General features: G+C 47.9%; 1 protein-coding gene across 2 annotated transcripts in view; it reads right to left on the bottom strand.

Annotated features, from left to right (window-relative positions):
- XPO6 (exportin 6) overlaps window positions 1–26674 on the bottom strand; it is a 149424-nt gene extending 122750 nt beyond the window's left edge. The window contains exon 1 of one of the 2 annotated variants that reach the window (XM_085017020.1): window positions 26527–26674. Coding sequence is in view for 1 of the 2 variants with exons in the window: in XM_085017014.1 (XP_084873140.1) it covers window positions 26527–26626 (100 nt within the window). In the remaining variant the exon portion in view is untranslated. The remainder of the gene's footprint in view (window positions 1–26526) is intronic. The other variant, XM_085017014.1, reaches the window with a different exon arrangement.
- Window positions 26675–27061: the final 387 nt, after the last annotated feature.

Below are 27061 nucleotides of genomic sequence, written 5' to 3'. Positions count from 1 at the left end.
GCTGGGTCACTTTGCTGTACAGTGGAAATCGACAGAACATTGTAAATCAACTATAATTTAAAAAAAAAAAAAAAAAACCTTGCCTGAAAGCCATCATGGAGGTTGGATCTTTTAGGCCTGAGCTGTCTATTTGCTATGCTTGGCACCCTGCGAATAAATCCTCATTTTGCTGCAAACGCTCACTCTCAGAGTTTGGCTTTGTGTGTCGTGGGTACCCAAACCCTTGCTTGGTAAGAAATAAAATTAGTAAGGATTGATTTTTTTTATTTTCCCCTTTTACAGCCACATCTGCCGCATTGGAAGTTCCTGCACCAGGTGTCAAACTGGAGCTTCAGCTGGGACCTGTGCCACTGGATCCAAGCTGCATCTGTGACCTACACCACAGCTCACGGCAACACTGGATCCTTAACCCACTCAGCGAGGCCAGGGATCAAACCCGCATCCTCACAGAGAAAACATCAGGTTCTTAACCTGCTGAGCCACAGTAGGAACTCCCAGTTAGTAAGGATTGAAATCAAAAGTTTTCTTTCCTCTAGCAAAGGGGAGGGGCGTATGACCAAAACTAGGCCAGATGGAGCCCCTCTCCTAGGAATTTGAATAGTGAGACAAAGAGACTGAACTTGTTGGACTGTGATTACAGATGCAGCGCCCACTCCATGTGACAAGTTCCTCTTCCTGGCTTCTGGAACTGCCCATCTCCACGCTATTTTCTTCCAATAAATTCGCTTTTGCCTAAGTTGGGCACAGGTGGTGTCAGGGGGTTGCTGCTGTAACAAATGATCTAAAATCACAGCAGCAGAATTCCTGTTGTTGTTTAGCGGTAACGAAACTGGCTAGGATCCGTGAGGATGCAGGTTCAATCCCTGGCCTCACTCAGTGGGTTAAGGATCCGGTGTTGCCATGACCTGTGGTATAGATCACAGACATGGCTCAGATCTGGCTTTGCTGTGGCTGTGGCATAGACCGGCAGCTATAGCTCCAATTCGACCCCTAGCCTGGGAACTTCCATATGCTGTGGGTGCGGCCCTAAAAAGGCAAAAGACAAAACAAAACAAAAAAACAAAGCTAGTGTATCTTCCATTGTCCCAGGCTGCCACCCAAAAGTTCCATCGGTGTGCAGAGCCCTATGCTGTGTAGAAAAATGAAATCAATAAGAATCAGCCCCTGGCTTGGAGGAGTTCACATAAAAAGAGAAAAATTGAAAAGCAGCCCACGTTGCCAAGATTGAAAGACCAGCTCAGGACAACAACAGATGAGATGGCACATATTGTAGTGCCAAATGCACTGCCCAGACAAATGTGGAGAGCAGAGTGATGCACTTTGGGAAGAACCCAATGGTCTGGGAAATCCTCGGGGACAAGGCAGAGCTCAAACATCAAGAGAAGCTACGTGCACACAAATTCTCCCAGGGACCCTTTGAAATCAGGCTCTGGTCAATCAGTGCATGGTCACCACTGTGTGTCTTAAGTCTCAGCCTAGGTGCCTGCATGTCACATTGTGCATCCTGAGCTGAAATTCTCAAGACATTTTTAGTTTGTATGAGAGAAAAGCAATTCAAATTGGCTTTAAGAGGACAGTGATATATTCTAATTCACATATATTTTTAAAGGTTTAGATATAGATGACCTTCAGGAACAGCCTGATCCAGGGGCTCCTGCTGTGTCCTTGGGACTTGGTTTCTTTAGCTTTGTGCTTTTACTTTGCTCTTTTTTTTTTTTTTTTTTTTTTTTTTTGCTTTTTAGGGCCACACCCACAGCATATGGAGCTCCCCAGGCTAGGGGTCAAATTGGAGCTGTAGTTGCTGGCCTATACCACAACCACAGCAACACCAGATCCAAGCCACGTCTGCAACCTACGCTAGAGCTCACGGCAACACAGGATCCTTAACCCACTGAGCGAGGCCAGGGATCGAACCTACATCCTCATGGATACTAGTCAGATTCGTTAATCACTGAGCCACAACAGGAACTCCTGACTTTGCTCTTGACAAGGCTCTCCCCTAGTGGGTGACCCTAACTGCTCCAGACTATCATTCTCTCAGAAATAGGTTGAAAGGAAAAAAGATTTTTTTCCTGAATTGTTTGGGAAAGAGTCCTAGGACTTATTCTTGGTTGTTTTGGCTTAGGTCATTACTTTTGAGCTGCATGGAGTCAGATTTGAATTCCTGGGCAGTGCACACGCTCCACACACCAACCATATCTGGAGACCATCACCCCTCCATTTCCAGGCCTTGATGTCTTCAGTTGAGAGAGGATGAAGAAGGAAGGGACTAGCAAAGAGATGTCACCTAAGCAGAGACCTCAGCCTGGTACCTTCCCTTAGAGCAGTCAGGAACCTGCCCAACGGGTCATGACCTCTAGTAGGCATGTCTGGATATTCCTCAAGCACTCAATGAATGGAGGCCTTTGCTGCCCAGAAAGGGGACCAGGGAGGAAGGGTGGATCCCAATGTTGACAACAGTCACTGGACTATCTCCACCCTCCAGCCTCTTTGAAGAACCAAGATCTTCCACACAGTACCCCTGAGCAGCATTTACTTTCTCAAATGACTCACTTTGAAACATAGAGCCTGTGGTACAACCACTATGGAAAACAGTATGGAGGGACCTCAGAAAGCTAAATATAGAGCTGACATATGGCCCAGCAATCCCACTCTTAGGCATATATTCGGACAAAACTTTCCTTGAAAAAGACACATGCACCCGCATGTTCACTGCAGCACTAGTCACAATCGCCAAGACATGGAAACAACTTCAATGTCCATCGACAGATAATTGGATTAGGAAGATGTGGTATGTATACAATGGAATACTACTCAGCCATAAAAAACCCCAAAATAATGCCATTTGCAGCAATGTAGATGGAACTAGAGACTCTCATTCTAAGTGAAGTAAGTCCGAAAGAGAAAGACAAATACCATATGATATCACTTATATCTGGAATCTAATATATGGCACAAACGAACCTTTCCACAGAAAAGAAACTCATGGACTTGGAGAACAGACTTGTGGTTGCCAAGGGAAAAGGGGAGGGAGTGGGATGGACTGGGAACCTGGGGTTAATAGATGCCAGTGATGGCCTTTGGAATGGATGAGCAATGAGATCCTGCTGTGTAGCACTGGGAACTATGTCTAGTCACTTATGATGGAGCCTGATAATGTGACTGGGTCACTTTGCTGTACAGTAGGAAATTGACAGAGGCACCAACATCAAACACTGTCACTGACACGTGGAATCTGAAAAAAGGCCACAATGAACATCTTTGCAGAGCAGATACTGACTCACAGACTTTGAAAAACTTACGGTTTCCAAAGGAGACAGTTCGGGGGCGTGGGGGGATGCACTGGGGTTGTGGGATGGAAATCCTATAAAATTGGATCGTGATGATCATTGTACAACTATAAATGTAATAAATTCATTGAGAAAAAAAGAAAATTGACAGAATATTGTAAACTAACTATAATGGAAAAAATAAAAATCATTTAAAAAAAAAAACGAAAGAAAGACACATAGGGCCTGGCACCACTGGGACAGAACTGCTGGCTGGGTCTGGGCTGAGCTTGATGGAGGGTTGTTAGAAACTGTCTCACATCCACAAAGCCCAGAATTAAAGACACTGTCACTAATCTGGGCACCAGTTGTGACAATAAAGAGAAATCCATGTGTGCTAACTTGAAGCAATAGTATATATATTAGGAATACTTTCAGCAGCAAGAAACAGAAACATTAAAACAAGGACTTGGAGTTCCCCTTATGGTGCAGCATAAATGAATCCGACTAGTATCCATAAGGACACAGGTTCAATTCCTGGCCTCCCTCAGTGGGTTCAGGATTCGGCGTTGCCGTGAGCTATGGTGTAGGTCACAGATGAAGCAGGGATCCCTCATTGCTATGGCTGTGGTATAGGCTGACAGCTGTAGCTCTGATTGGACCCCTAGCCTGGGAACCTCCATATGCCATGGGTGTGGCCATTGGAAAAAAAAATGAGGCCTAATTTTTCTTGCTTAATAGTAAATAAGCGATGCTGTGTAGACTCAGCTGCTCAGTGGTTCCATGGCATCTATGATTCTCTTAGCTTTGCCTTCATGGTGGCAAAATGGCTGCAGCAGCGCCAAGCATGGTGTTCATGCTCTAAGTAGGAAGCAGAGGGAAAGAGATGGTGCCAGCCAGAGCTGGCCCCCTTTTTTGGATAAAATTAAAGCCTTCCTGTAAACCTTGAGCCATCTTCTACTGCCATCTTATTGATCAGAATTGAGAAATACAGCTTCCCAAAGCTGCAAGAGAGGCTTTGAAAGGAAACGTCTAGCTTTTCTAGACGGTACAGCAAGAGAGAAGGAAGTGAGAAATGCCAAATAGTGTCAATCACAGGAAAGTTTATTGAAAATATGGCAAGATAATATTTTGGGGACATGAATCTATGTTATTTTCAATTTCCTGATACTTTCTTTTTTCTTTCCTGATGGCAAGCCAAACCTTGTGCCTGTTACCTCAAAAAAGGAATGTGAGTGGGTAGAAAGCAAAATAAACAAACAAACAGGAGTTCCCTTTGTGGTGCAGCGCAAACGAATCCGACTAGGAACCATGAGGTTGCGTTTTTGATCCCTGGCCTCGCTCAGTGGGTGAAGGATCCGGCGTTGCCCTTGGCTGTGGTGTAGGTTGCAGATGCAGCTCGGATCTCGTGTTGCTGTGGCTCTGGCGTAGACCTGCAGCTACAGTTCCCATTTGCCCCCTAGCCTGGGAACCTCCCTATGCCGCAAGAGCAGCCCTAGAAGAGGCAAAAAGACCAAAAAAAAAAAAAAAAAAAAAAAAAAAAGAGAGAGAGAGAGGCTTTGTAAAGACTCTGAGGGTGAGGCCCTGAATCCTACTTCTTGTGGAAGAAGCAATGAGACACTCCCCAACCCCCCCAAAGAGGTTTGAGAAGCCCAAGGTCAGGTGGAAAGAATGTGAGCATGGGAGCAGAATGGACCTGAGCACTGAGGATGGTCAAGAAGAGGCCAAAGGAGCCACACAGACAGAAACAAGGGGGCCTGCACAAGCTGAAGGTCAGGGGCAGATGGCTGAGGGCTGATGTCTTGGGCACACGTGCAGGGACACAGGACTTCAGGACTGACACTGCCCACTACAGCTGAGCCAGGTGAAAAGCCACCCAGGAACTAGACCCATTCACGCAGTGAGATGGAAGCGCCATCCTGGCTTGCAATGGAAATTATGCTAAGTTATGGAAAACACACAGTCCTTCAGGCTCGCTTGACTACATGGACTGAGGTCACAGTACATGGTGGAGACTGCTGGTTGCTCTCCCCAGCATTCACTCTCTCCTTGCTTTCACTGGGCACACTTCCCAGACTCCCTTGCAGCAAGGTGTGACCATGTGACTAAGCCTTGACCAATAAGATGTAAGCAAAACTGCTCCATCTAATTTCCTAATTGCCTAGAAAGGGAGGAACCCATCCTTTGTCCGTTTGTTTTCTTTTTTTCTTTTTCTTTCTTTTTTTCTTTCTTTCTTTCTTTCTTTCTTTCTTTCTTTCTTTTTCTTTCTTTCTTTCTTCTTTCTTTCTTTCTTTCTTTTTTTTCTTTCTTTCTTTCTCTTTCTTTCTTTCTCTTTCTTTCTTTCTTTCCTTCTCTCTTTTCCTTTTTTTGGCTATGTCTACAGCATACAGAAGTTCCAGGGCCGGGGATCAAATCCGCACCACAGCAATAACCAGCACCACAGCAGTGATCAGAGCCACAGTGGTGATGTTCGTGGCCTTGGTCTTTCCTTCTCCTGGGAACTCCTGTTCTTTCTTTCTTTTTTCTTTTTTTTTGTTTTGTCTTTTTGTCTTTTAGGGCCGCACCAGTGGCATATGGAGGTTCCCAGGCTAGAGGTCGAATCGGAGCTGTAGCCGTTGGCCTACGCCACAGCACAGCAACGCAGATCCAAGGTATATCTGCGACCTACACCACAGTTCATGGCAACGCCAGATCCTTAACCCACTGAATGAGGCCAAGGATCGAACCCGAGTCCTCATGGATGCTAGTCAGGTTTGTTAACCCACTGAGCCACGACGGGAACTCCTGTTCTTTCTTTCTTGATGCTGCCTGGAATAAGGCAGCTCCAGCAGCCATCCTTGCCTAAGAAGTGAGCTTGAAAATAGAAGATGGGTGAGAAAGTGGAGCTGGAGTCTCTGTGACGTGGCTGTGCCATCTTGGACTGCCCACCACTAGACTTATTTGACATAAATGGAAAACGAACTATATTAATCTCCTCAGGCTGCCATAACAAAGTGACATAGTCTGGGTGGTTTAAATAACAAAATGTTTTCTCACAATTCTGGAGGCTAGAAATCCAAAATTGTGAACAGGCCTCTCTTGTTGGCTTGTGAACAGCTGCCTTGTCCCTATTTTTACATGGTCTTCCCTCTGTGGGTCCCTACGTCTTGATCTCCTCTTCTTATAAGGACACCAGTCATACTACTCTAATGACATCATTTTACCTTAATATATATATGTATTTTTTTCTTTTGCTTTTACTTTTTAGGGCCACACCCACAGCATATGGAGCTTCCCAGGCTAGGGGTCGAATCAGAGCTACAGCTGCCGGCCTACACCACATCCACAGCAACGCCAGATCTGAGCCAAGTCTGCGACCTACACCACAGCTCACGGCAGTGCTGGATCCTTAACCCACTGAGCTGAGCCAGGGATCGAACCAGCAACCTCATGGTTCCTAGTCGGATTCATTTCCTCTGTGCCACAACAGGAACTCCACCTTAATTATTTATTTAAAGGCACCATCTCCAAATCCAGTTGTATAGGGAAGAATGAATCTTACTCTGTATTATAGTATTATATCTGTTTCTTTTTCTTTCTTTTGTCTCTCCCACCCCCCCTTTTTTTTTTTTTTTTTTTTTTTTTTTTTTTTTGCTTGTGGAAATTTCCAGGCCAGGGATCAAACCCATGCCACAGCAGTAACCCATGTTTTAGCAGAGAGGACACCAAATCCCCAACCTGATGAGCCAGCAGGGAACTCTAATTTCCTTTTTTTTTTTTTAACTTTAATCTTTGTATTTTATTGCCTTTGCTTCCTTTGATAATGTTGCCGGTAGCCTAAAATAAATAGGCTGGCCCATTCTCAAGGCTCTGACCTTTAAGGTATAAGACTTTCCATTCATTCAGAGATAAAATGTTGCAGAATAACATTTGTTTCCTCCGAGGTTTACAGAAACTTGTGGTCTGACTTATGTGGACAGCTTTGAAGAACAAAGGATTTTGACACCAAGAACTCTGCAAAAACTAACCAAGCCCCTCCCTCACCTTTCCTTTAAAAAAGCACTGCTGGGAGTTCCCGTCGTGGCGCAGTGGTTAACGAATCCGACTAGGAACCATGAGGTTGCGGGTTCGGTCCCTGCCCTTGCTCAGTGGGTTAAGGATCCAGCGTTGCCGTGAGCTGTGGTGTAGGTTGCAGATGCGGCTCGGATCCCGCGTTGCTGTGGCTCTGGCGTAGGTCGGAGGCTACAGCTCTGATTCGACCCCTAGCCTGGGAACCTCCATATGCCGCCGGAGCGGCCCAAGAAATAGCAAAAAGACAAAAAAAAAAAAAAAGCACTGCTGGGGGAGATCCAGTCATGGCTCAGTAGAAACAAATCTTACTAGCATCCATGAGGACACAGGTTCGATCCTTGGCTTCCCTCAGTGAATTAAGGATCCAGCATTGCCAGGAGCTGTGGTGTAGGTTACAGACGGGTCTTGGATCTGGCGTGGCTGTGGCTGTGGCATAGGCCTGGGCTACAGCTCTGATTCAACCCCTAGCCTGGGAACTTCCATATGCTGAAAGTTTGGCCCTAAAAATCTCAGTCAATCAGTCAATCACTCAATAGAAATGCATTGCTGAAACTGTTGGGGAGTTTGAGGATTTTTGGACACAAGCCACCCATTCTCTTTGCATATGGATCTTTCTCTTTTCCAAACTCTGACATTTCGGTTTGTTTGGCCTCCAGAACATGTACTTGCTAGCAGCGGCCAGGCCCACCTTGCTGTACAGTTCTGGGTAATTAGCCCCCCAGGGTTTTGTCTTTTTTGTGTGCTTTTTTTTTTTTTTGGTCTTTTTGCCTTTTCTAGGGCCGCTCCCTCGGCATATGGAGGTTCCCAGGCTAGGGGTCTAATAGGAGCTGTAGCCACCGGCCTATGCCACAGCCACAGCAACGCAGGATCCGAGCGACCTACACCACAGTTCATGGCAACACTTGATCCTTAACCCACTGAGCGAGGCCAGGGATTGAACCTGCAACCTCATGGTTCCTAGTCGGATTCCTTAACCACTGCGCCATGACGGAAACTCCTACTCTTTTTTTTTTTCCTCTTTTTTTTTGGCCACCCATGGCATATGAAGTTCTGCGGCCATGGATCAAATCCAAGCCATAGCTGCCATCCACACTGCAGCTGCGGCAAATGCCAAATCCTTTAACCCACTGGCATCAGATTGGATCTATAGCTGCCGGCCTACATACACCACAACCACGCCAGATCCGAGCCTCGACCTAAACCATGGCCACGGCAACTCTGGATCCTTAACCCACTGAGCAAGGCCAGGGATTGAACCTACGTCCTCATGGATACTAGTCAGATTCATTTCCGCTGAGCCACGTGGGAACTCTCCCCACCCCCCCACCACCCCCGACCCGGCCCCCACCCCTTTTGGAGCCTTAATTTCTTCTTTTGTGAAGCAAGGGGCTTAACTTGCTGATGGCTGCTGTTGTACATTTTGCGTCTCAGGCTCCCTCGGGGCTGCTTTGCAGCTAAATTTAGGGCCAATCTGTCCCCAACGTGGGCTTGTAGAGCTGGAGAAGGGTGTGGGTGGACTTGCAAAGTGATGGCTGCGAGCCTGCAGCCTCCCCGCCTCTCAGCCTCACTCATGGTCCTCCTCCCCCTCCCGCAGTGAGGCTTGGGACTGGCCCAGGTCCTCCAGTAACCATTGACTCTCCTCCCAGAATGCACTGGGAGGAATTATGGTCCAGGCCTCTTTCTGCCGCTGGCATCTGCACCCAGCCTACTCAAGGCCTCAGAGAAGAAGTGAGAATTACATTTGATAAAAGTTATTGCTAACTGCCTTTCATGGTTAGCTGGAGAACCCTCATTTTACAGATGGCAAAACTGACATAAATTCCTACGCATACACCAGGGCCTCAAATCTCAACCCTCCTACCTCCCTGAGAACTTCTCTCTTCTATATATCCCACTTTCTCTCAACGAATCCATCCAATTAACTTTTTTTTTTTTTTTTTTTTTTTTTGCTTTTTAGGGCAGCACTCATGACATATGGAAGTTCCCAGGCTACGCCACAGCCACAGCGACACAGGATGCAAGCCATGTCTGCGAACTACACCACAGCTCACGGCAATGCCGGATCCCCAACCCATTGAGCGAGGCCAGGGATTGAACCAGCAACCTCATGGTTCCTAGTCGGATTCATTTCTGCTGAGCCACGATGGGAACTCCCCCCCCCATGAATTTTTTTAGAGAGTAAATAATCTTTCAGTTTAGAAAAGTCCAACTAAACCCCAAAATGGTTATATTTAGAGTTCCCTGGTGGCTCAGTAGGTTAAGGATCCAGAGTTGTCACTGCTGTGGTGTGGGTTCCACCCCTAGCCCAGGAGCTTCTGCATACTGTGGGCACGGCCAAAAAGAAACAAAACAAAAAATTATATTTGTCATTCCTATGCCCCATTCTCCCTGTGCCCAAACCCTTTGTGGTAATCACATTTTACTCCCCTCCCCCGTGTTTTTTTTTTTTAATATAGATAAAATATTTTTTCATATTTTCCATTTCCTCTATGTCTTACACAAAAGATGGGCTCTAAATATGCTCTTCCTTTTCTTGCTTTTTTTCACTTAACAGGCTATCCTAGCAATCTTTCCATTACAAAACATAGAAAATTTCATGTTTTATAACAGAACGGTGAATGTCTTTTTTAATTTATAGCAAGTATTGATTGTATGTTTGTTACTTGAATGAAAGACAAATAGTTTCATCCAACCATCTTTAAATTGCTTAAAATATATGGAAATATTTACTTTTTCTCCTGCTATGTAGCACTGGGAACTGTATCTAGTCACTTATGATGGAGCATGATAATATGAGAAAAAAAATGTATTACGTATGTGTGCCTGGGTCACCATGCTGTGCAGTAGAAAATTGACAGAACACTGTAAACCAGCTACAATGGAAAAAATAAAAATCATCAAAAAGCCAAAAAAAAAAGAAATTATTTACCTTTTCAAATTTCATATAATCTTATTTTTTCTCTTCTCTAGTTTCTAAAAGCTTGATAATTTTTTCTTTTTTGTCACACCCATGGCATGTGGAAGTTCCCAGGCCAGGACTGAATCCACACCACAGCAGCAACCCAGGCCACTTCAGTGACAACACTGGATCTTTAACCTGCTAAACCACAAGGAAAGCCTCATATTTTCTATTTCTTATCAAAAATCTTTTTTTTTTTTTTTTTTTTTTGGCCTTTTAGGGTCACACCCGAGGCATAAGGAAATTCCCAGGTTAGGGGTCTAATTGGAACTATAGCTGCCAGCCTACACCTCAGCCACAGAAACGCAGGGTGCAAGCCACATCTGCAACCTACACCACAGCTCATTGCAACACCAGATCCCTGACCCACTGAGCGGTGAGGCCAGGGATCGAACTCACATCCTTGTGTATACTAGTTGGATTCATTTTCCACTGCGCCACAAGAGGAATTCCTCTTATCAAAACATAATTTTAAAAAAAAATGAGTTTCCATTGTGGCGCAGCGGAAACAAATCCAACTAGGAACCATGAGGTTTTGTGTTGATTCCTGGCCTCGCTCAGTGGGTTAAGGATCTGGTGTTGCCATGAGCTGTGGTGTAGATCAAAACGCACCTTAGATCTGGTGTGGCTGTGGTGTAGGCTGGCAGCTGTAGCTCCGATTCAACTCATAGCCCAGGAACTTCCATGTGCTGCCGGTGAGGCCCTAAAAAGGACAAAAGACAAAAAAAAAAAAAAAATTCTTATGCAGTAAATCCATCCCCTACCGATGGCTTCTTGGACTGTGTCCAGTCTTGTGAGAAAAAGAGTAAACAGAAACAATACCCAACCAACACACACACACACAAACACACAGTTTCATCCGTGTCAAATACCTCATAATATCCCAGAGGAGACACTGCTGTGTCAAATGCATCCGTAATTTTGACAGATAATGACAAATTGCTAATGACAAGAATTAATACAAATTTGCACAACCCATCAGAAATATACCAAGGGCTTATTATCTCTTTTGCCCCCAAGAGTCAAAAGAAAAATGACAAACTAGGGAAAAATATTTGCAACTCGTATCACAAATGAAGGGCTCTCTGCCTAATATACAAAATTCTTTTTTTTTTTTTTTTGTCTTTTTTAGGGCCACACCCGCAGCATATGGAGTTTCCCAGGCTAGGGGTCTAATCGGAGCTGCAGCTGCTGGCCTACACCACAGCCACAGCAACGCCAGATCCGAGCCGCGTCTGCCACCTGCACCACAGCTCAAGGCAACGCTGGATCCTTAACCCACTGAGCAAGGCCAGGGATCGAACCCGAATCTGCACGGATCCTAGTCGGGTTTGTTAACCACTGAGCCACGAAGGGACCTCCCCAACCCTCTTTCAATATTCTCTATTTCAATCACTGGCAAACCGCAGGTCTAGATACAGGAGCCAGAAGCCTCGAAGTCCCTTCAACACCCTCCTCTTCCTCCAGCCTCACCAAGGCCTGTGATTTACCCTCTATTCCTCCTTCTAGTTCAGCCGCTTCTCCCATTCCCAATGCCTGCAGTCTGCTCCAGGGCACTGTCACCTTTAGCCTGGACCACTGCACCATCTCCTGCATGGGTTCCCCACCCCCACACGGCCCCCAGCAGCCCGAGGGAAATTTTCCAAGTCGCAAATCTCATCACCTCTTTCTCTTGCTCTCATTAGCTTCTGTTGGCCCTTAGGATCGAATCAGAACCCTTGACCCGCTGGCCTGGCCTGCTCCCTGCCTGCCTCATCTCGCACGGATGATGTTCCACAGGTCTTCCCAGCCATAGATATTGTGAAATTCAGGTCCCTGGTTATTTACAAAGGCCTGAAGGGATCTAGTGGCAGGCAGTGTTACCTTCTGGGAAAGGAACGTTCCAGCCAAAGAAACAGGAAGTACAAAGACCTTTGAGGAATGAGACAAGTTGATATTTCCCCCACGTTCTTATTGGCTGTTTCTCCCTTTCTTTCTTTTTCCTTCTTTCTTTCTCCTCTTTCTTCCTTCCTTGCCTCCCTCCTTCCTTCCTCCCTTTCTTCCTTTTCTTTTTTTGTCTTTTTGTCTTTTTAGGGCCACACCCTCAGCATATGGAAGTTCCCAGGCTAGGGCTCAAATCAGAGATGTAGCCACCGGCCTGCACCACAGCCACAACAACATAGGATCTGAGCCGCATCTGTGAACTACACCACAGCTCAAGGCAACACCAGATCTTTAACCCACTGAGCGAGGCCAGGGATCGAACCTGCATCCTCATGGATGCCAATTGGGTTTGTTAACCACTGAGCCACGATAGGAACTCCTCTTTCTTTCTTTTTTTTCTTCCTTCCTTCCTTCCTTCCTTCCTTCCCTCCTTCCTTTCTTTCTTTCTTTCTTTCTTTCTTTCTTTCTTTCTTTCTTTCTTTCTTTCTTTCTTTCCCTCTCTCTCTTTCTTTCTATTGCATCTGCTGCATACGGAAGTTCTTTGGGCCAGTGATTGAACCCAAGACATAGCTTACAGCAACATCAGATACTTAACCCACTGAGGGAGGCCAGGGATGGAACCTGTACCCTCATGAATAATAGTCGGGTTTGTTACCGCTGAGCCATGATGGGAACTTCAAAAATTTTTAATTTTTTATAGTCAAATTTATAATCTTTTTTTTTTTTTTTTTTTTTTTTGCTATTTTAGGGTTGCACCCAAAGCATATGGAAATTCCCAGGATAGGGATCACATCGGAGCTGCAGCCACCAGTCTACACCACAGCCGCAGCCACGCCAGATCCAAGTCATGTCTGCGACCTACACCACAGCTCACAGCAACACCAGATCCTTAACACACTGATCGAGGCCAGGGATCGAACCCACATCCTTATGGATCCTAGTCGGGTTTGTTAACCACTGAGCCACAAAAGGAACTCCTGTAATCTCTTTTTTTAACTGAAGTATAGTTAATGTACAATATTATATGTTACTGGTGTACAATACAGTGATTCACAATTTTTAAAGGTTATATTCCATTTATAGTTATTTTAGGAACTATAATATATTGGCTATATTTTCTGTGTTATACAGTATATCCTTGTAGCTTATTTTACGCGTAATAGTTGGTACATCTTACTCCCCTACCCTATAGTGCCCCCCTCCTCCCTGCCCTCTCCCCACTGATAACCACTGATTTGTTCTCTGCATCTGTGAGTCTGTTTCTTTTTTCTTTTGATTTTTAGGAGCACACCTGTGGTGGCATATGAAAGTTCCCAGGCTAGGGGGTCGAATTTGAGCTGCCCCTGCTGGCCTATGCCACAGCCACAGCAATGCAGGATCTGAGCCACGTTTGTGACCTACACTGCAGCTCACGGCAACTCCGGATCCTTAACCCACTGAGTGAGGCCAGGGATTGAACCCCCATCCTCATGGACACTGGTTGGCTTTGGTATCTCTGAGCCACCATGGGAATTACCCACTTTTTTTGGTATTTATATTCACTAGTTTGTTGTCTTTTTTATTTATTTATTTGTCTTTTTGTTATTTCTTTGGGCCGCTCCCACGGCATATGGAGGTTCCCAGGCTAGGGGTCAAATCGGAGCTGTAGCCACCGGCCTATGCCAGAGACACAGCACCATGGGATCCGAGCCGTGTCTGCAACCTACACCACTGCTCACGGCAACGCCGGATCCTTAACCCACTGAGCAAGGGCAGGGCTCGAACCCGCAACCTCATGGTTCCCAGTCGGATTCGTTAACCACTGCGCCACGACGGGAACTCCTGTTGTCTTTTTTAGATTCCACATAGAAGGAATATCATACAGTATTTGTCTTTCTCTGTCTTATTTCGCTTAGCATGTTACCCTCCAAGTCCGTCCAAGCAAATGGCAAAACTGTCTTCATTTTTATGGCTCAAAGTTATAATTTCTGAACTTGGTTTCTCAACTGGAAAACACTTTCCAATTGAGTTTTGTTCTTTTTTTCCTTTCTCTCTCTTTATTCTTTTTTCTTTCTTTCTTTCTTTCTTTTTTTTTTTTTTGGCCACACCTGCAGCATATGGCAGTTTCCAGGCCAGGGATCTAATCCAAGCTGCAGCTGTGGCAAACACCTGACCTTTATTTATTTATTTATTTATTTTTGTCTTTTTGCCATTTCTTGGGCCGCTCCCGCAGCATATGGAGGTTCCCAGGCTAGGGGTCGAATCAGAGCTGTAGCCACCGGCCTACACCAGAGCCACAGCAACGCGGGATCCGAGCCACGTCTGCAACCCACACCACAGCTCACGGCAACTCCAGATCCTTAACCCACTGAGCAAGGCCAGGGATGGAACCTGCAACCTCATGGTTCCTCGTATTCATTAACCACTACGCCACAATGGGATCTCCAAACACCTGACCTTTAACCCACTGCACCTGGGCTGGGAATTGAACCTGTGCCTCTGCAGAGGCATTGCTGGATCCTTAACTTGCTCTGCCACAGTGGGAACTCCACAGCTGAGTTTTTTTTTTTTTAATTCATTCATATCTTCTAATTCTTCTCTAGTTTTATTTTTAACTTTGAAATTGTTAATCCATCTGTTAGCTTTGTGTTAAGGAGGAAGCTACTCAGTGAACGAGGATCCAGATTTATATTTTTCAATGACGATAGTAGCCCATCTTTTCCTCACTAATTTGAAATGCCCTCATGCAAAGTATTAAGCTCAAACATACCCCTTCTATTGTTGGCTTTGTAACATGGGAGCCCCACTCTGCAAACCACGTTTCTGCAGAGGCAGCGCTCTGTGGGGCTCCGCCCATAGGGGGCACTAGAGATAGACTTCCAGACTGGAGGAGTTGAGGACATGAATTGTCCCTGGGGTAACTGAGAGGCTTAAGCCCTCCCACCACTTCATCAGTTCCTCCCACAAATTCATCCAATAATCATATTCTAAGTCCAATAGCAAACCTTATTCTCCATTGCTCCCGCAAAACAAACTCCTCTTCTCCTTCCAATCAGATGCCTTCCCAAAGATGTCTACAGAAAATTCTGGAACTGACCTGACCTGGGTCAGAAGGAGAGATGAGGGAGTTCCTGTTGTGGCTCAGTGTTAACGAACCCGACTAGTAGTGTCTATGAGGATGCAGATTCGATCTCTGGCCTCACTCAGTGGGTTAAGGATCTGGCATTGCCATGAGCTGTGGTGTAGGTCGCAGACACTTGATTTGGATCCTGCATGGCTGTGGCTGTGGTATAGGCTGGCAGCTATAGCTTTGATTCGATGCTTAGCCTGGGAACTTCCATATGCCCTGGGTGTAGCCCTAAAAAAAAGCCAAAAAAAAAAAAGGAGAAGAAGGACAGATGATCAATATCTAAGGAGACCACCCTCTCAGATCCGAGACCCACCTTGCTGAGATTTGCACACTGTTCACCCGGCTCACCCAGCCCAGGAAACTTCGCTTAGGCGTATTGACCCAGCGACAGCTCTTCCTCCCCACCACATACCACCCTGGAAGGAGGACCCAGTCCTGGAGGCAGAGTCCCCAGGTGCCAGGGACTGACCCTGCTGGGCTGGGAATCCAGCGCCATCTCTCAAGCCACCAGGAAGAAGCTGTGGCTGGTGCCACCCTAGTTCTTTGGGCAGCTCCAGTCCGTCACAGGGTCATGAGGCTGCAGCTCTCTAGCTGGCACGTGATGAAAGGCTGCATCCCGCGCTGCAGGGAAACGGGGAATCCTCGAAGAGGGACGGCGCGGTATCACAGAACACACAAGACTTACATTTAGAAAGTGGGGGACCGGAAGGCACTCTGTTCCACAGAACAAAGGCGCCTAGGCTTTAGCCCACACGATTTTTATTAAGGAAGGTGATGAGATTATTGTTAATGGATGGGATTAAAGAAGGTGTCGAGATTAGTGGGCAGGGACAGGCATAGGCAATAACGAGATTATCTTCTCAAGAGCATATCAAAGGGGGTATCCTTAGGACATAGGGCAGCTGTTTACAGAATAAGGGGTGGTTAATGCATAAGTCCTTCATCTTGTCTTTGAAGGAGACTCTGTGGTTAGAACTCTGAGTCCATAGATATTTGCCTTCTGCAGAATTCGGCTGTTCCATGGTCTCCAACAATGGAAGAGCTGCTATAAGCAGGGGAGGGACTCTATTTCCTTTCTATGAGTCCCCACGGGTAGACACAGAACTAGGGCATGAAAGGCCCAAGGGGATCTTCCCATTGCCAGTTGCCGTCTTGGAAGGCGGTGAGTCCTCTATTCCTGATCCTCTGTCTGCAATGTTCTTTTTTGTTCCTCTCTTTTTTCTTGGCTGCCCCGCAGCGTATGGAGTTCCTGGGCCAGGGATCAGATTCAGGCTGCCGTTGTGAACTACGCAGTAGCTGCAGCAATACCAGATTCTCTAGCCCGATGTACCAGGGCAGGCAGGGATTGAACCTGTGTCCTGTCGCTGCAGAGACATTGAGCCACAGCGGGAACTCCTGCAATGGTTTTCTCCCAAGTTTTGTTTTTTTTTTTTCTTTTTAGGGCGGCACCTGCCGCATATGGAAGTTCCCAGGCTAGGGGTCAAATCGGAGCTGTAGCTGCCAGCCTATACCACATCTCACAGCAACACTGGATCCTCTAGCCCACGGAGCAGGGCCAGGGATCGAACCTGCATCCTCATGGATACCTTTCAGATTCATTACCACTGAGCCACAATGGGAACTCCTTCCGCCAGGTATTAACATAACTCATCACTCACCTCCTTCGGGTCTGTGTCACTCAAGTGTCACTTTACCAGTGAAGCCATTGGCAACCTCCCCTTAGCTAAAGTTGCAAACCTTGGGGTTCCCATTGTGGTTCAGTGGTTAGTGAACTCGCCTAGTATCTGTGAGAATGCGGGTTTGATCCCTGGCCTTGATCAGTGAGTTTAGGATCCAGCATTGCTGTGAGCTGTGGTGTAGGTCCCAGACAAGGCTCAGATCCCACGTCACCATGACTGTGGTGTCAGCCGGCAGCTCCAGCTCCAATTCAACCTCTAACCTGGGAGCTCCCATATGCCATGGGTGGGGCCCTAAAAGACAAAAAGACAAAAAATAAAAATAAATTAAAAAAAATAAAATTGCAAACCTCCCTCTCCATCCCTCTCCCCTGCTCTACTTCCCTAGCACTTATCATATATTTTATTAATTGATCTCATGTATTATCTATCTTCTATCCCTAGACCATAAGCTCGACGAGGGCAGGAGCTTTATGTGTTTTGTTCATTACTGACTCATTTGCGTCTAGAATAGTGCCTGACACATAGTAGGGTGCTCAATAAACATCTATTGACCAAATACCTCCCAGCCACCTGCACAAGTATCCCACACATTTCACAGCTACAGAAACTGGGGCATATAAAGATGAAACCATTGGCCTTAGCCCTAGCCCTGGGTCTCCAATCCCAGGCATTCCATGTCCAGGGCCTATGCCCTTAACTCCACACTATATTGTGGTTACAAAATGCTTATCTATTTTTTTCTTTGTCTTTTTAGGGCCGCACCTGCAGCATATGGAGGTTCCCAGACTAGGGGTCCAATTGGAGCTGTGGCCACCAACCCACGTCACAGCCACAGCAATGCTGGATCCTTAACCCACTGAGCAAGGCCAGGGATTGAAACTGCATCCTCATGGATGCTAGTCAGACTCATTTCTGCTGAGCCACAACAGAATGCCACAAAATACTTATATTGCAGCATTGCCTGTAACCAAAGAAGGCTGTAAACAACCTAATTTCCCATCAGTAAGGGAGTGGTTAAATAAATTACAATCCTAGGCATCCTGTAATAGCCTATAAAAGCCACCTATAAATGAATTAAGCAGATCTATAGGCATTTATTTGGAATGATCTCCAAGTTATTGTTGAGTAAAAAATAGCAAGACCCAGAACCGTGCATGTGCTCTGATCTGTAAAAAAATAAAGGATAATCAGACACATTCTGATTGGATGTGCAGAGCAATGCTGTGAATGAATACTCCAAAAACTGTTGACAAGGCAAAGGGGAGCCTGGGGTCTCTGGTGGGAGAAAGCCTTTGCATTCCATTTGGTATTTAGGGGATTTTATTTTATTTTATTTTATTTATTTTTGTCTTTTTGCCATTTCTGGGACTGCTCTCGCAGCATATGGAGGTTCCCAGGCTAGGGGTCAAATCGGAGCTGTAGCCACCGGCCTACGCCAGAGCCACAGCAACGCAGGATCCAAGCCGCGTCTGCAACCTACACTACAGCTCATGGCACCGCCGGATCCTTAACCCACTGAGCAAGGCCAGGGATCGAACCTGCAACCTCATGGTTCCTAGTCAGATTCGTTAACCACTGCACCACGACAGGAACTCCTGGGGGATTTTAAATCATGCACATTATTTACTGGGTTTTTTCCAGCGATGTAAATATTCCACATAGTTTAAAACTCAACTAAAGCTACAGGGTGTGAAATTCCTGTTGCAGCTCAGCAGGTTAAGAACTGGACACAGTGTCTGTAAGGATGCAGGTTGGATCCCTGGCCTCGCTCAGTGGGTTGGGGATCCGGCGTTGCCGTAAGCTGTGGTGTAGGTCACAGACGCAGCTTGAATCCCTAGTTGCTGTGGCTGTGGTATAAGTTATATGATATACGATATATGATAGGGGTTATATGATGTAGGTAATGTGATGGATGATGCGATACATAACCTACACCACAATTCAACCCCTACCCTGGGAACTTTCATCTGCTGCAGCTGTGGTCCTAAAAAAAAAAAAAAAGAAAAAAAAGAAAGCTACAGGGCTTATGTCAAAAATTAACAATCCCTCAACCCACTCTTCTGTACTATAGATCTCTTCCTAAAGGCAACAAATTTAACTCTTTCAGCTGTTTGTTCCTTCTGTTTGCCGTTCTCTTTCTCAGTCAAGGTTTCTCAAATTTTCAAGAGCATGTGAACCACCTGGGATGGTGTTAAAATGCATGTTCTTATTCAGTACGTCCAGTGGAGGAGGGGCGTCCAAGATTCCACTTTTTTTTTTTTTTTTATCTTTCCTAGGGCTGCACCCGTGGCATATGGAGGTTCCCAGGCTAGGGGTCTAATCAGAGCTATAGCCGCCGGTCTACACCACAGCCACAGCAACGCAGGATCTTTAACCCACTGAGCGAGGCCAAGGATCGAACCTGCAACCTCATGGTTCCTAGTCAGATTCGTTAACCACTGAGCCACGACGGGAACTCCAGATTCTGCATTTCTAACAAGCTCCCAGGTGATGGTGATGCTACTGACCTGTGAATCATTGTTTAAGTGGCCATTCTCTACATAACATTCTAATTCAGCCTCTAATTGATTTTTCCGTTTAATTTGTTGTTGTTGTTGTTTTGGCCATGCCTGTGGCATGTGAAAGTTCCCAGGCCTGGGATTGAATCCACACCCCAGCAGCAGCCCAAGTCACAGGAGTGACAACACCAGATCCTTAACCAGCTGAACCACCAGGGAACTCCTTGATTTTTCTGGGTTTTGTTTTTCTGTTTGTTTTGCTATGTTAGGGCCATACCTGTGGCATATGGATGTTCCCAGGCCAGGGGTCGAACCAGAGCTGTAGTTGCCAGCCTACATGAAAGCCACAGCAACGCCAAATCCAAGCCGTGTCTGCCACCTACACCACAGCTCATGGCAATGCCGGATCCTTAACCCACTGATCCTTAACCCACTGAATGAGGCCAAAGTTGGAACCTGCATCCTCATGGATACTAGTCAGATTCGTTTCCACTGAGCCACGATGGGAACACCACATTTAGGTCTTTAGTGAAGGATTGTGAAAAATCCCAGCCATTCTCCAGTGCATCAAAGGGGGCAGTGCTCTGTTCAAGCTTCAGAGGCCCCCCGGGCAACAGAGCTGGGCCAGTTTCCACATGCCAGGCATTGCGCCCTGGCTCACGTAATTCTCCCCACAATCCCACAGGGTGAGGATCTGGGATAAAATTCGGCAGCTTTTGCCTGCCCACCACCCACGGGGGTGAAAGGATTAAAGAATCAACACAGGAGTTCCCGTCGTGGCAGAGCAGAAACGAATTCGACTAGGAACCATGAGGTTGCAGGTTCGATCCCTGGCCTCACTCAGTGGGTTAAGGATTGGGCATTGCCGTGAGCTGTGGTGTAGATCGCAGACACGGCTCAGATAATGGCGTTGCTGTGGCTGTGGTGTAGGCCAGTGGCTACAGCTCCGATTGGACCCTTAGCCTGGGAACTTCCATATGCCGTGGGTGTGGCCCTAAAAAGACAAAAGGAAAAAAAAAAAAAGAATCAACACAATGGAGAGGTCCAGTGCGGACCAAGTGTAACAGTGTGATGTGCGATGAACTAAAGCAAACTGAACCCCCACCTTCTATGCACCTGAGTCCAAACTGGAAAATAGGGGCAGGGGGAGTGTCTGCTGGGAGGACAGGACAGGTGAGGCCTGGCCGTCCCTGGTCACATCCTGGTTTCTGGTTTCCAAAGGCCATGGCGCTAGGATAGGAACTCAGCAGACAGCCCCTGTGGATGGTCTGAATGCTTCCAGCCAGCCGGGTCCAGAGTCCATCCAGAGAAGTCTAGGTTCCTGGAGAAGGAGGCAGGGCCTCTCCAAGGAAAACACATCTCAGGCCGCCTCCTTTTTTGGAGGCTCACTGTGGTCTGGAAACATCAAGAAATGTCACAAACAGCTTTATGAAGACCATGGCGTATCTTAGTTTTACCTTTTTTCCTGCTTTTTCCTAGAAGGGCCGCACCTGCAATATATGAGAGTCCCCAGGCTAGGGGTCAAATCAGAGCTGCAGCTGCCAGCCTATGCCACAGCCACGGCAATGCCAGATCCTTAACCCAATGAGCAAGGCCAGGGATTGAATTTGCATTTTCATGGATATGAACTGGATTCTTTTTTTTTTTTTTTTTTTTTTTGTCTTTTTGCTATTTCTTGGGCCGCTCCCGGGGCATATGGAGGTTCCCAGGCTAGGGGTCCAATCGAAGCTGTGGCTACCGGCCTATGCCACAGCCACAGCAACGCGGGATCCAAGCCACGTCTGCAACCTACACCCCAGCTCACGCAACACTGGATCGTTCACCCACTGAGCAAGGGCAGGGGTCGAACCCGAAACCTCATCATTCCTAGTTGGATTCGTTAACCACTGCGCCACAACAGGAACTCCTATACTGGATTCTTAACCCACTGAGCCACAGTGGGCTCATCTGTGACCTACACAGCACAGCTTGCGGCAATGCTGGATCCTTAACCCACTGAGCAAGGCCAGGGCTCGAACCCACGTCCTCATGGATACTAGTTGGGTTTGTTAACCGCTGAGCCATGATGCTGAGGCAGAACTTTAATTGAGTGTAGGAGCAGGGGCTTCGATGCATTCTGTGATATGGCCATTGATTTACATTTGTGGCTTAAGGGCTCCAGGGAGTAACATCCCCACAGGCCTTGTAACCTATAGGGGGTGTACCTACGCCCAGATGGACTTGAATCCCTAATCCCCTGTGACTCAGTTTACGAGAAGAAAAGGACAAAGAATCTATGAGACTTACAGGAACCCCCTAAGACCCTATTGGACAAGGACTGATACAGGTAATTGAACAAGGCCAATGGGAGAAGACCACATGCCTCTGGACCCCACATCGATACCCACCCCCCAACTTTAAGGACTAAAAACCTCTAGAGGACAGTAGAGAAAGGGGGCACTTCTCCCCCACCCCACCCCCAGTAACCCTGGGAACTATCTGCTTTCCTTTAATAAAAATTTTGCTGGAGTTCCCGTCGTGGCGCAGTGGTTAATGAATTCGACTAGGAACCATGAGGTTGCAGGTTCGATCCCTGGCCTTGCTCAATGGGTTAAGGATCCAGCGTTTCCATGAGCTGTGGTGTAGGTCGCAGAGGTGGTTTGGATCCCTCATTGCTGTGGCTCTGGTGTAGGCTGGCGTCTACAGCTCCGATTCGACCCCTAGCCTGGGAACCTCCATATGCCATGAATTCGGCCCTAGAAAAGCAAAAAAAAAAAAAAAAAAAAACCAACAGCAACAATAAACTTTGCTTGCTTGCTTGCTGCCTGTGTGTTCACGGAGTTCATTCTTCGACCGCCATGAACAAGAACCCGGATTCCGGTACCATCTTTCCGGCATCAACGCAAACTCCGAGTCAAGCTCTTCATGCCCCGTGAACATTCTCGGTTCTCAGTTCTGAATATATAACTGCACGTAGAAATAATATCAGAAGCTTATGTTTAAATCTCTTCAGGACCATGAGGTCTGCGCCAGATTTCCTCCATGCCCGAGACAGGGCTGTAAGCCGGGCCCTGCACCCAGGAGGATGGCTGGAGCCCAGCGCTGCCGACCTGACTCCAGCCCCCTGAGTGCCCAGCACTTTGGACCTGACTCCAGCCCCCTGACAGCTGGTGGGGCTGCCTCTGCTGACACATTTCTGGCCCATAATTCTGGGGCAGGGGCCATCCCTCTCGGAATGGGGTGTGAGTGGCTGGGAGTACAAGTTCCCAGACCCTCTAAGATGTTAGGGGCAGAGGCAGCGTTTGGAGGTTTGGAGCTGCCAGGTGGGCGAGAGTAATCGTCCTTGCCTAGGCTGGGGTCAGAAGGGGGTGGGGCTGAGAGAGGGAGAAGTGGAGTCTCAGGCTCCTGTGAACTGGGTCTGAACCTCCGCCCTCCACGCCCAGCCCCAGAGCCAGACCCAGCCACCCAAACAGGAGACAGACAGAGCTTCACAGTCACCAAGAATTAAAACCTATTGATTTTCCCCATTAGCTAGAGAACACCATCAGAGTGCATTAAAACCAGGCAAAGCACCAGCATCATACATAATTAACATCCACAAATGACAACCCCAGGGGGCCCAGGGGAGGGGTAAGGGGTGCCTGGAGGCCTGGGGCACCCGACCGCATATGACTCCCACCCCAGGGAGCCCTCACCTGGCCTGCCCTCCCCTCCCCTCCTCCCCCCCCCACCCGGAATCTCCACTATTCCTCCTGTTCCTTTCATTTCCTCTCCTCAAAGAAACATCAAGTCTGAGGCAAGGGACCTAGGAAGATGGAGTGCTGAGATAACCATCAGGAGTTCCTGGCTCTGCTGGGCATCACTGTGTGACCTCGGGAGAGTCTGCCCCTTTCTGGGCTTGTTCCTCTGACTAAGCTTATAGATCTCTAGCTCCAGAGTGGGACAGTGACTGGCGCAAAGCACACAGCAGGTCTGTAAGCAGAGCCCACACTAGAACCTCCAGGCCCCTAGGTCATCCCTCCCAGCCCAACCTATGGGATGACTTTATGCAAATCAGAAAAAGTCACCCCCTTTGGATCGACCAATTGGAAAGTGGCACTTCTCTGGATGAACCAATTAGATGAAAGCATGCCCTCTGAACAGACCAATTCAAAAGAGAGACCCCGCTAAGTAGACCAGTTAAAAAATATATTTTTTTAAATTAAAGTATAGTGGTTTTACGATGGTGTCAATATAAGTGAACTAATTTTTTTAAGAAGCACTCTTCAGGCTGACCAATAAGAAAAAAGAACCCCTTAAGGATCCATTGTTGCCGTGAGCTGTGGCATAGGCTGCAGACACAGCCCAGATCCTGTGTTGCTGTGTCTGTGGTGTAGGCCAGCAGCTACAGCTCTGATTCAACCCCTAGCTGGAATCTCCATATGCCACAGGTTTGGCCCTAAAATTCAAAAAAAGAGGAGTTCCCGCCGTGGCGCAGTGGTTAACGAATCCGACTAGGAACCATGAGGTTTTGGGTTCGGTGCCTGCCCTTGCTCAGTAGGTTAACGATGCAGTGTTGCCGTGAGCTGCGGTGTAGGTTGCAGACTCGGCTCGGATCCCGAGTTGCTGTGGCTCTGGCGTAGGCTGGTGGCTACAGCTCCGATTTGACCTCTAGCCTGGGAACCTCCATATGCCGTGGGAGCGGCCCAAGAAATAGCAAAAAGACAAAAAAAAAAAAAAGAAAAGAAAAAGAAAAAAGAAAAAAAAAAATGAGCCCTTTGGAATGGATCAATTAGGAAAAAAGAGGCATTTGCATCGTGGCCTAGTGGTGACAAACCTGAGTGGTATCCGTGGGGTTAAGAGTTTGATCCCTGGCCCCGCTCAATGAGCTAAGGATCCAGCATTGCTGTGGCTGTGGTGTAGGCTGGCAGCTGCAGTTCCAATTCAACCCTTAGCCTGGGAACTTCCATATGCCACAGGTTCAGTGCTAAAAAGACAAAATAAAGGAAGGAAGGAAAGAAGGAAGAGAGAGAGAGAAAGAAATAGAGAAAAAGAAAGAAAAATGTGAGCCCCCAAAGCTGTCACAGAGTAAAGGTGCCAGGCTGGGCAGAGCAGAGGTAGGGCTGCATCAGCCCCCTCTCACCATCCTTGGGGGTTCCCTGTGCAATGTGTGCAGCCTAAACGACTTCATACGGGGGCTCTGTCCCCAACCCCTCCTTTTTTTGGCCAAGGACACCCAGATCTGTCCTTCCAGCCAGTGGAATTCACTTCAACAAATGAAATGATATTTCCTTCCAAGCCTCTCCACCTCTCACCCACCCACCCCCCCCTCAGCCACTCGGCTGACCCAGGTTCCCACTTCCCTCTTCCTCCCACCCATCCCGCCTCCCCGGAGGCCCCAGAGCCCCCAGAGGGGCAATTCTGGAATGAAACTGCCTATATCTCTGATCATGTCACCTGCATCCTCTTCCTGCCTTGAAGGGCACCGTGCATCCTTCATGCCTCCAAAGCTTTGCAGGTACTTTGCTCTCTTCTGGTGGTGCCTCACCTCTAGAGCCCCTGGGGAAACTCTCCTCATTCTTTAAAACTCAGTTTAGGAGTTCCCGCCATGGTGCAACAGCTGTGTCTCTGGAGCGCTGGGACGCAGGTTCGATCCCCGGCCCGGCACAGTGGGTTAAGGGATCCTGTGTTGCTACAGCTGCTGCGTAGGTTGAAACAGCTCAGATCTGATCCCCAGCCTGGTAACTCCATATGTTGCAGGCCAAAACAAACAAACAAACTCACCTTCTCCTCTGCGCCTAACGCTCTTCCTTAAACACACCAGCCAGTTCTTGCTCTGAGCCTTTGCACCTGCTGATCGCTCTTCTGGACGTGTTCGCCCTACAGACCTTCTAGCTGGCTCCTCCTCACACTGGTCACAGCTCCAATGCCACCTCCTTGGGAGGTCTTCCCTGAACACCCTATCAAATCACCTCCCCATCAGCCTCTCTCACATCTCCCTGTTTTATTTTTTCATACCACGTCACAGGCTGTACTTATTTTGTTTGTTGGCACAGACAACAAATTCTAAGGCCACTATGAATAGCTGTGCTTGTTGTAAGTTGCTGAAGAGGTGAGCGTGGCTGAAACCCAGCCTGTGATCCAGCTGGAGCTGGGGGAGGAGGGCTGCACCTGCCCAGAGGGAATGCCTTTTCCTAATTCACACACTGGCACCAGCTACACAAGCTTCAGCCCCAACGGCCTCTAGCTGTGACAGACAAGCCCTGGTAGGAAGTGTCTGACCTCTCTCCATTGTCGTGTGCCCAGTGCCCAGCACAGTGCCTGGTACAAAGCTGGTGCTCAATAGGAAGTTCCCATTGTGGCTCAGCATGTTACACACCCTACTAGTATCCATGCAGATGCAGGTTTGATCCCTGGCCTTGCTCATGGGTTAAGGATCCAGCACTGCCATGAGCTGCGGTGTAGGTCGCAGATGGCTTGGATCCCACGTTGCCATGGCTTTGGCACAGGCTGGCAGCTGCAGCTCGGATTTCACCCCTAGCCTGGGAACTTCCATATGCTGCAGGTACAGCCCTAAAAAGCAAAGAAAAAAAAAGGCTGATGCTCAATAAATATTTTCAAGCAAACACATTCTTTTTTTCTTTTTTTTGGCCATGCCCGCAGCCTGCAGAAGGTCCCAGGCTGGGGATCAAAACTGTGCCACAGCCGTGACAATACTGTATCCTTAACCCACTGTGCCACCAGGGAACTCCCTCAAGCAAACAAATTCGACTCACATTCCCCCACTCCCATCCCCTTCTCACACTCTTCGATAGAATATACCAGGGGCTGCATACGGTCGTCTCTGCGTCTCCCAGGGGCTGTGCATGGTTCATTTGGTGGGAGTCAGGGGCTCCCCATCAAATGACAGAACTGGACCCAGAGTTGGTGACCGTAGCTGTTTGTTAAGGGAATGTGGAGGGAACTCGGGGGTGGATGCGCAAGTGAAGGAGTCCCAGGGACACTCCCTGGAGCTCAGAGCCCTGCCCACTCCTGGGGCGCTGCCCTGAGCCTCCTCCCCCAACCCCTGCCCCCGTCTTACCAGGCTCTGTGGAGGTATGCAGGGCAGGTTCAGGTGGCCAGGGCGCACTGTCCAAGATCCATATGCTGAGCGCTGCACCAACGCAGGCAGGAGGTGGCATCAGGCAGGAGGTGGCATCGGAGGATCTGGCGAGAGGCGGGCCAGGCTCAGGCGGGGGCGGAACTCAAGCGCCGCCTTCCCTCTGCTCCCTGTGGCCACCAGCCCCGCAGCCTCCCAGCTCTGGCAGGGAAGGAGTTAACCTCCAGGCTTCTCAGCGTGAATGTGGAGCTATTAATACCCACAGCCAAGCCGGTCTGCCAGAGCAGCCACTGGAGTCGGAGAAGGAGCTGGGAGCAGAGGGAGCTCCAGTCGGAGCCAACGCTGGAGCCAGGACTCCAGGGACCAGAACTTTTCTTGGGGCGAGCGTGGGCCCTGGGCCAGCCTCCCCTGGTCCCCGCCTACCTTTCAGCCTCAGGTCCCGACCCTCCCTCCTGGAGGCCACCGGTGTTACCCTCCCCAGCAGGGGAGAACAAACTTTCTTAGGGAAACCACCTCT

The sequence above is a fragment of the Sus scrofa genome, chromosome 3 (genome assembly GCF_054392235.1).
Source record: "Sus scrofa isolate SSC_HxYL_T2T_F1_AM1 chromosome 3, Sscrofa_HxYL_maternal_Yorkshire_Landrace_v2.0, whole genome shotgun sequence".
Taxonomy (NCBI): domain Eukaryota; kingdom Metazoa; phylum Chordata; class Mammalia; order Artiodactyla; family Suidae; genus Sus; species Sus scrofa.
The sequence above is the reverse complement of the archived record's forward strand: the minus strand, read 5'-3'. Positions and strand labels throughout refer to the sequence as shown.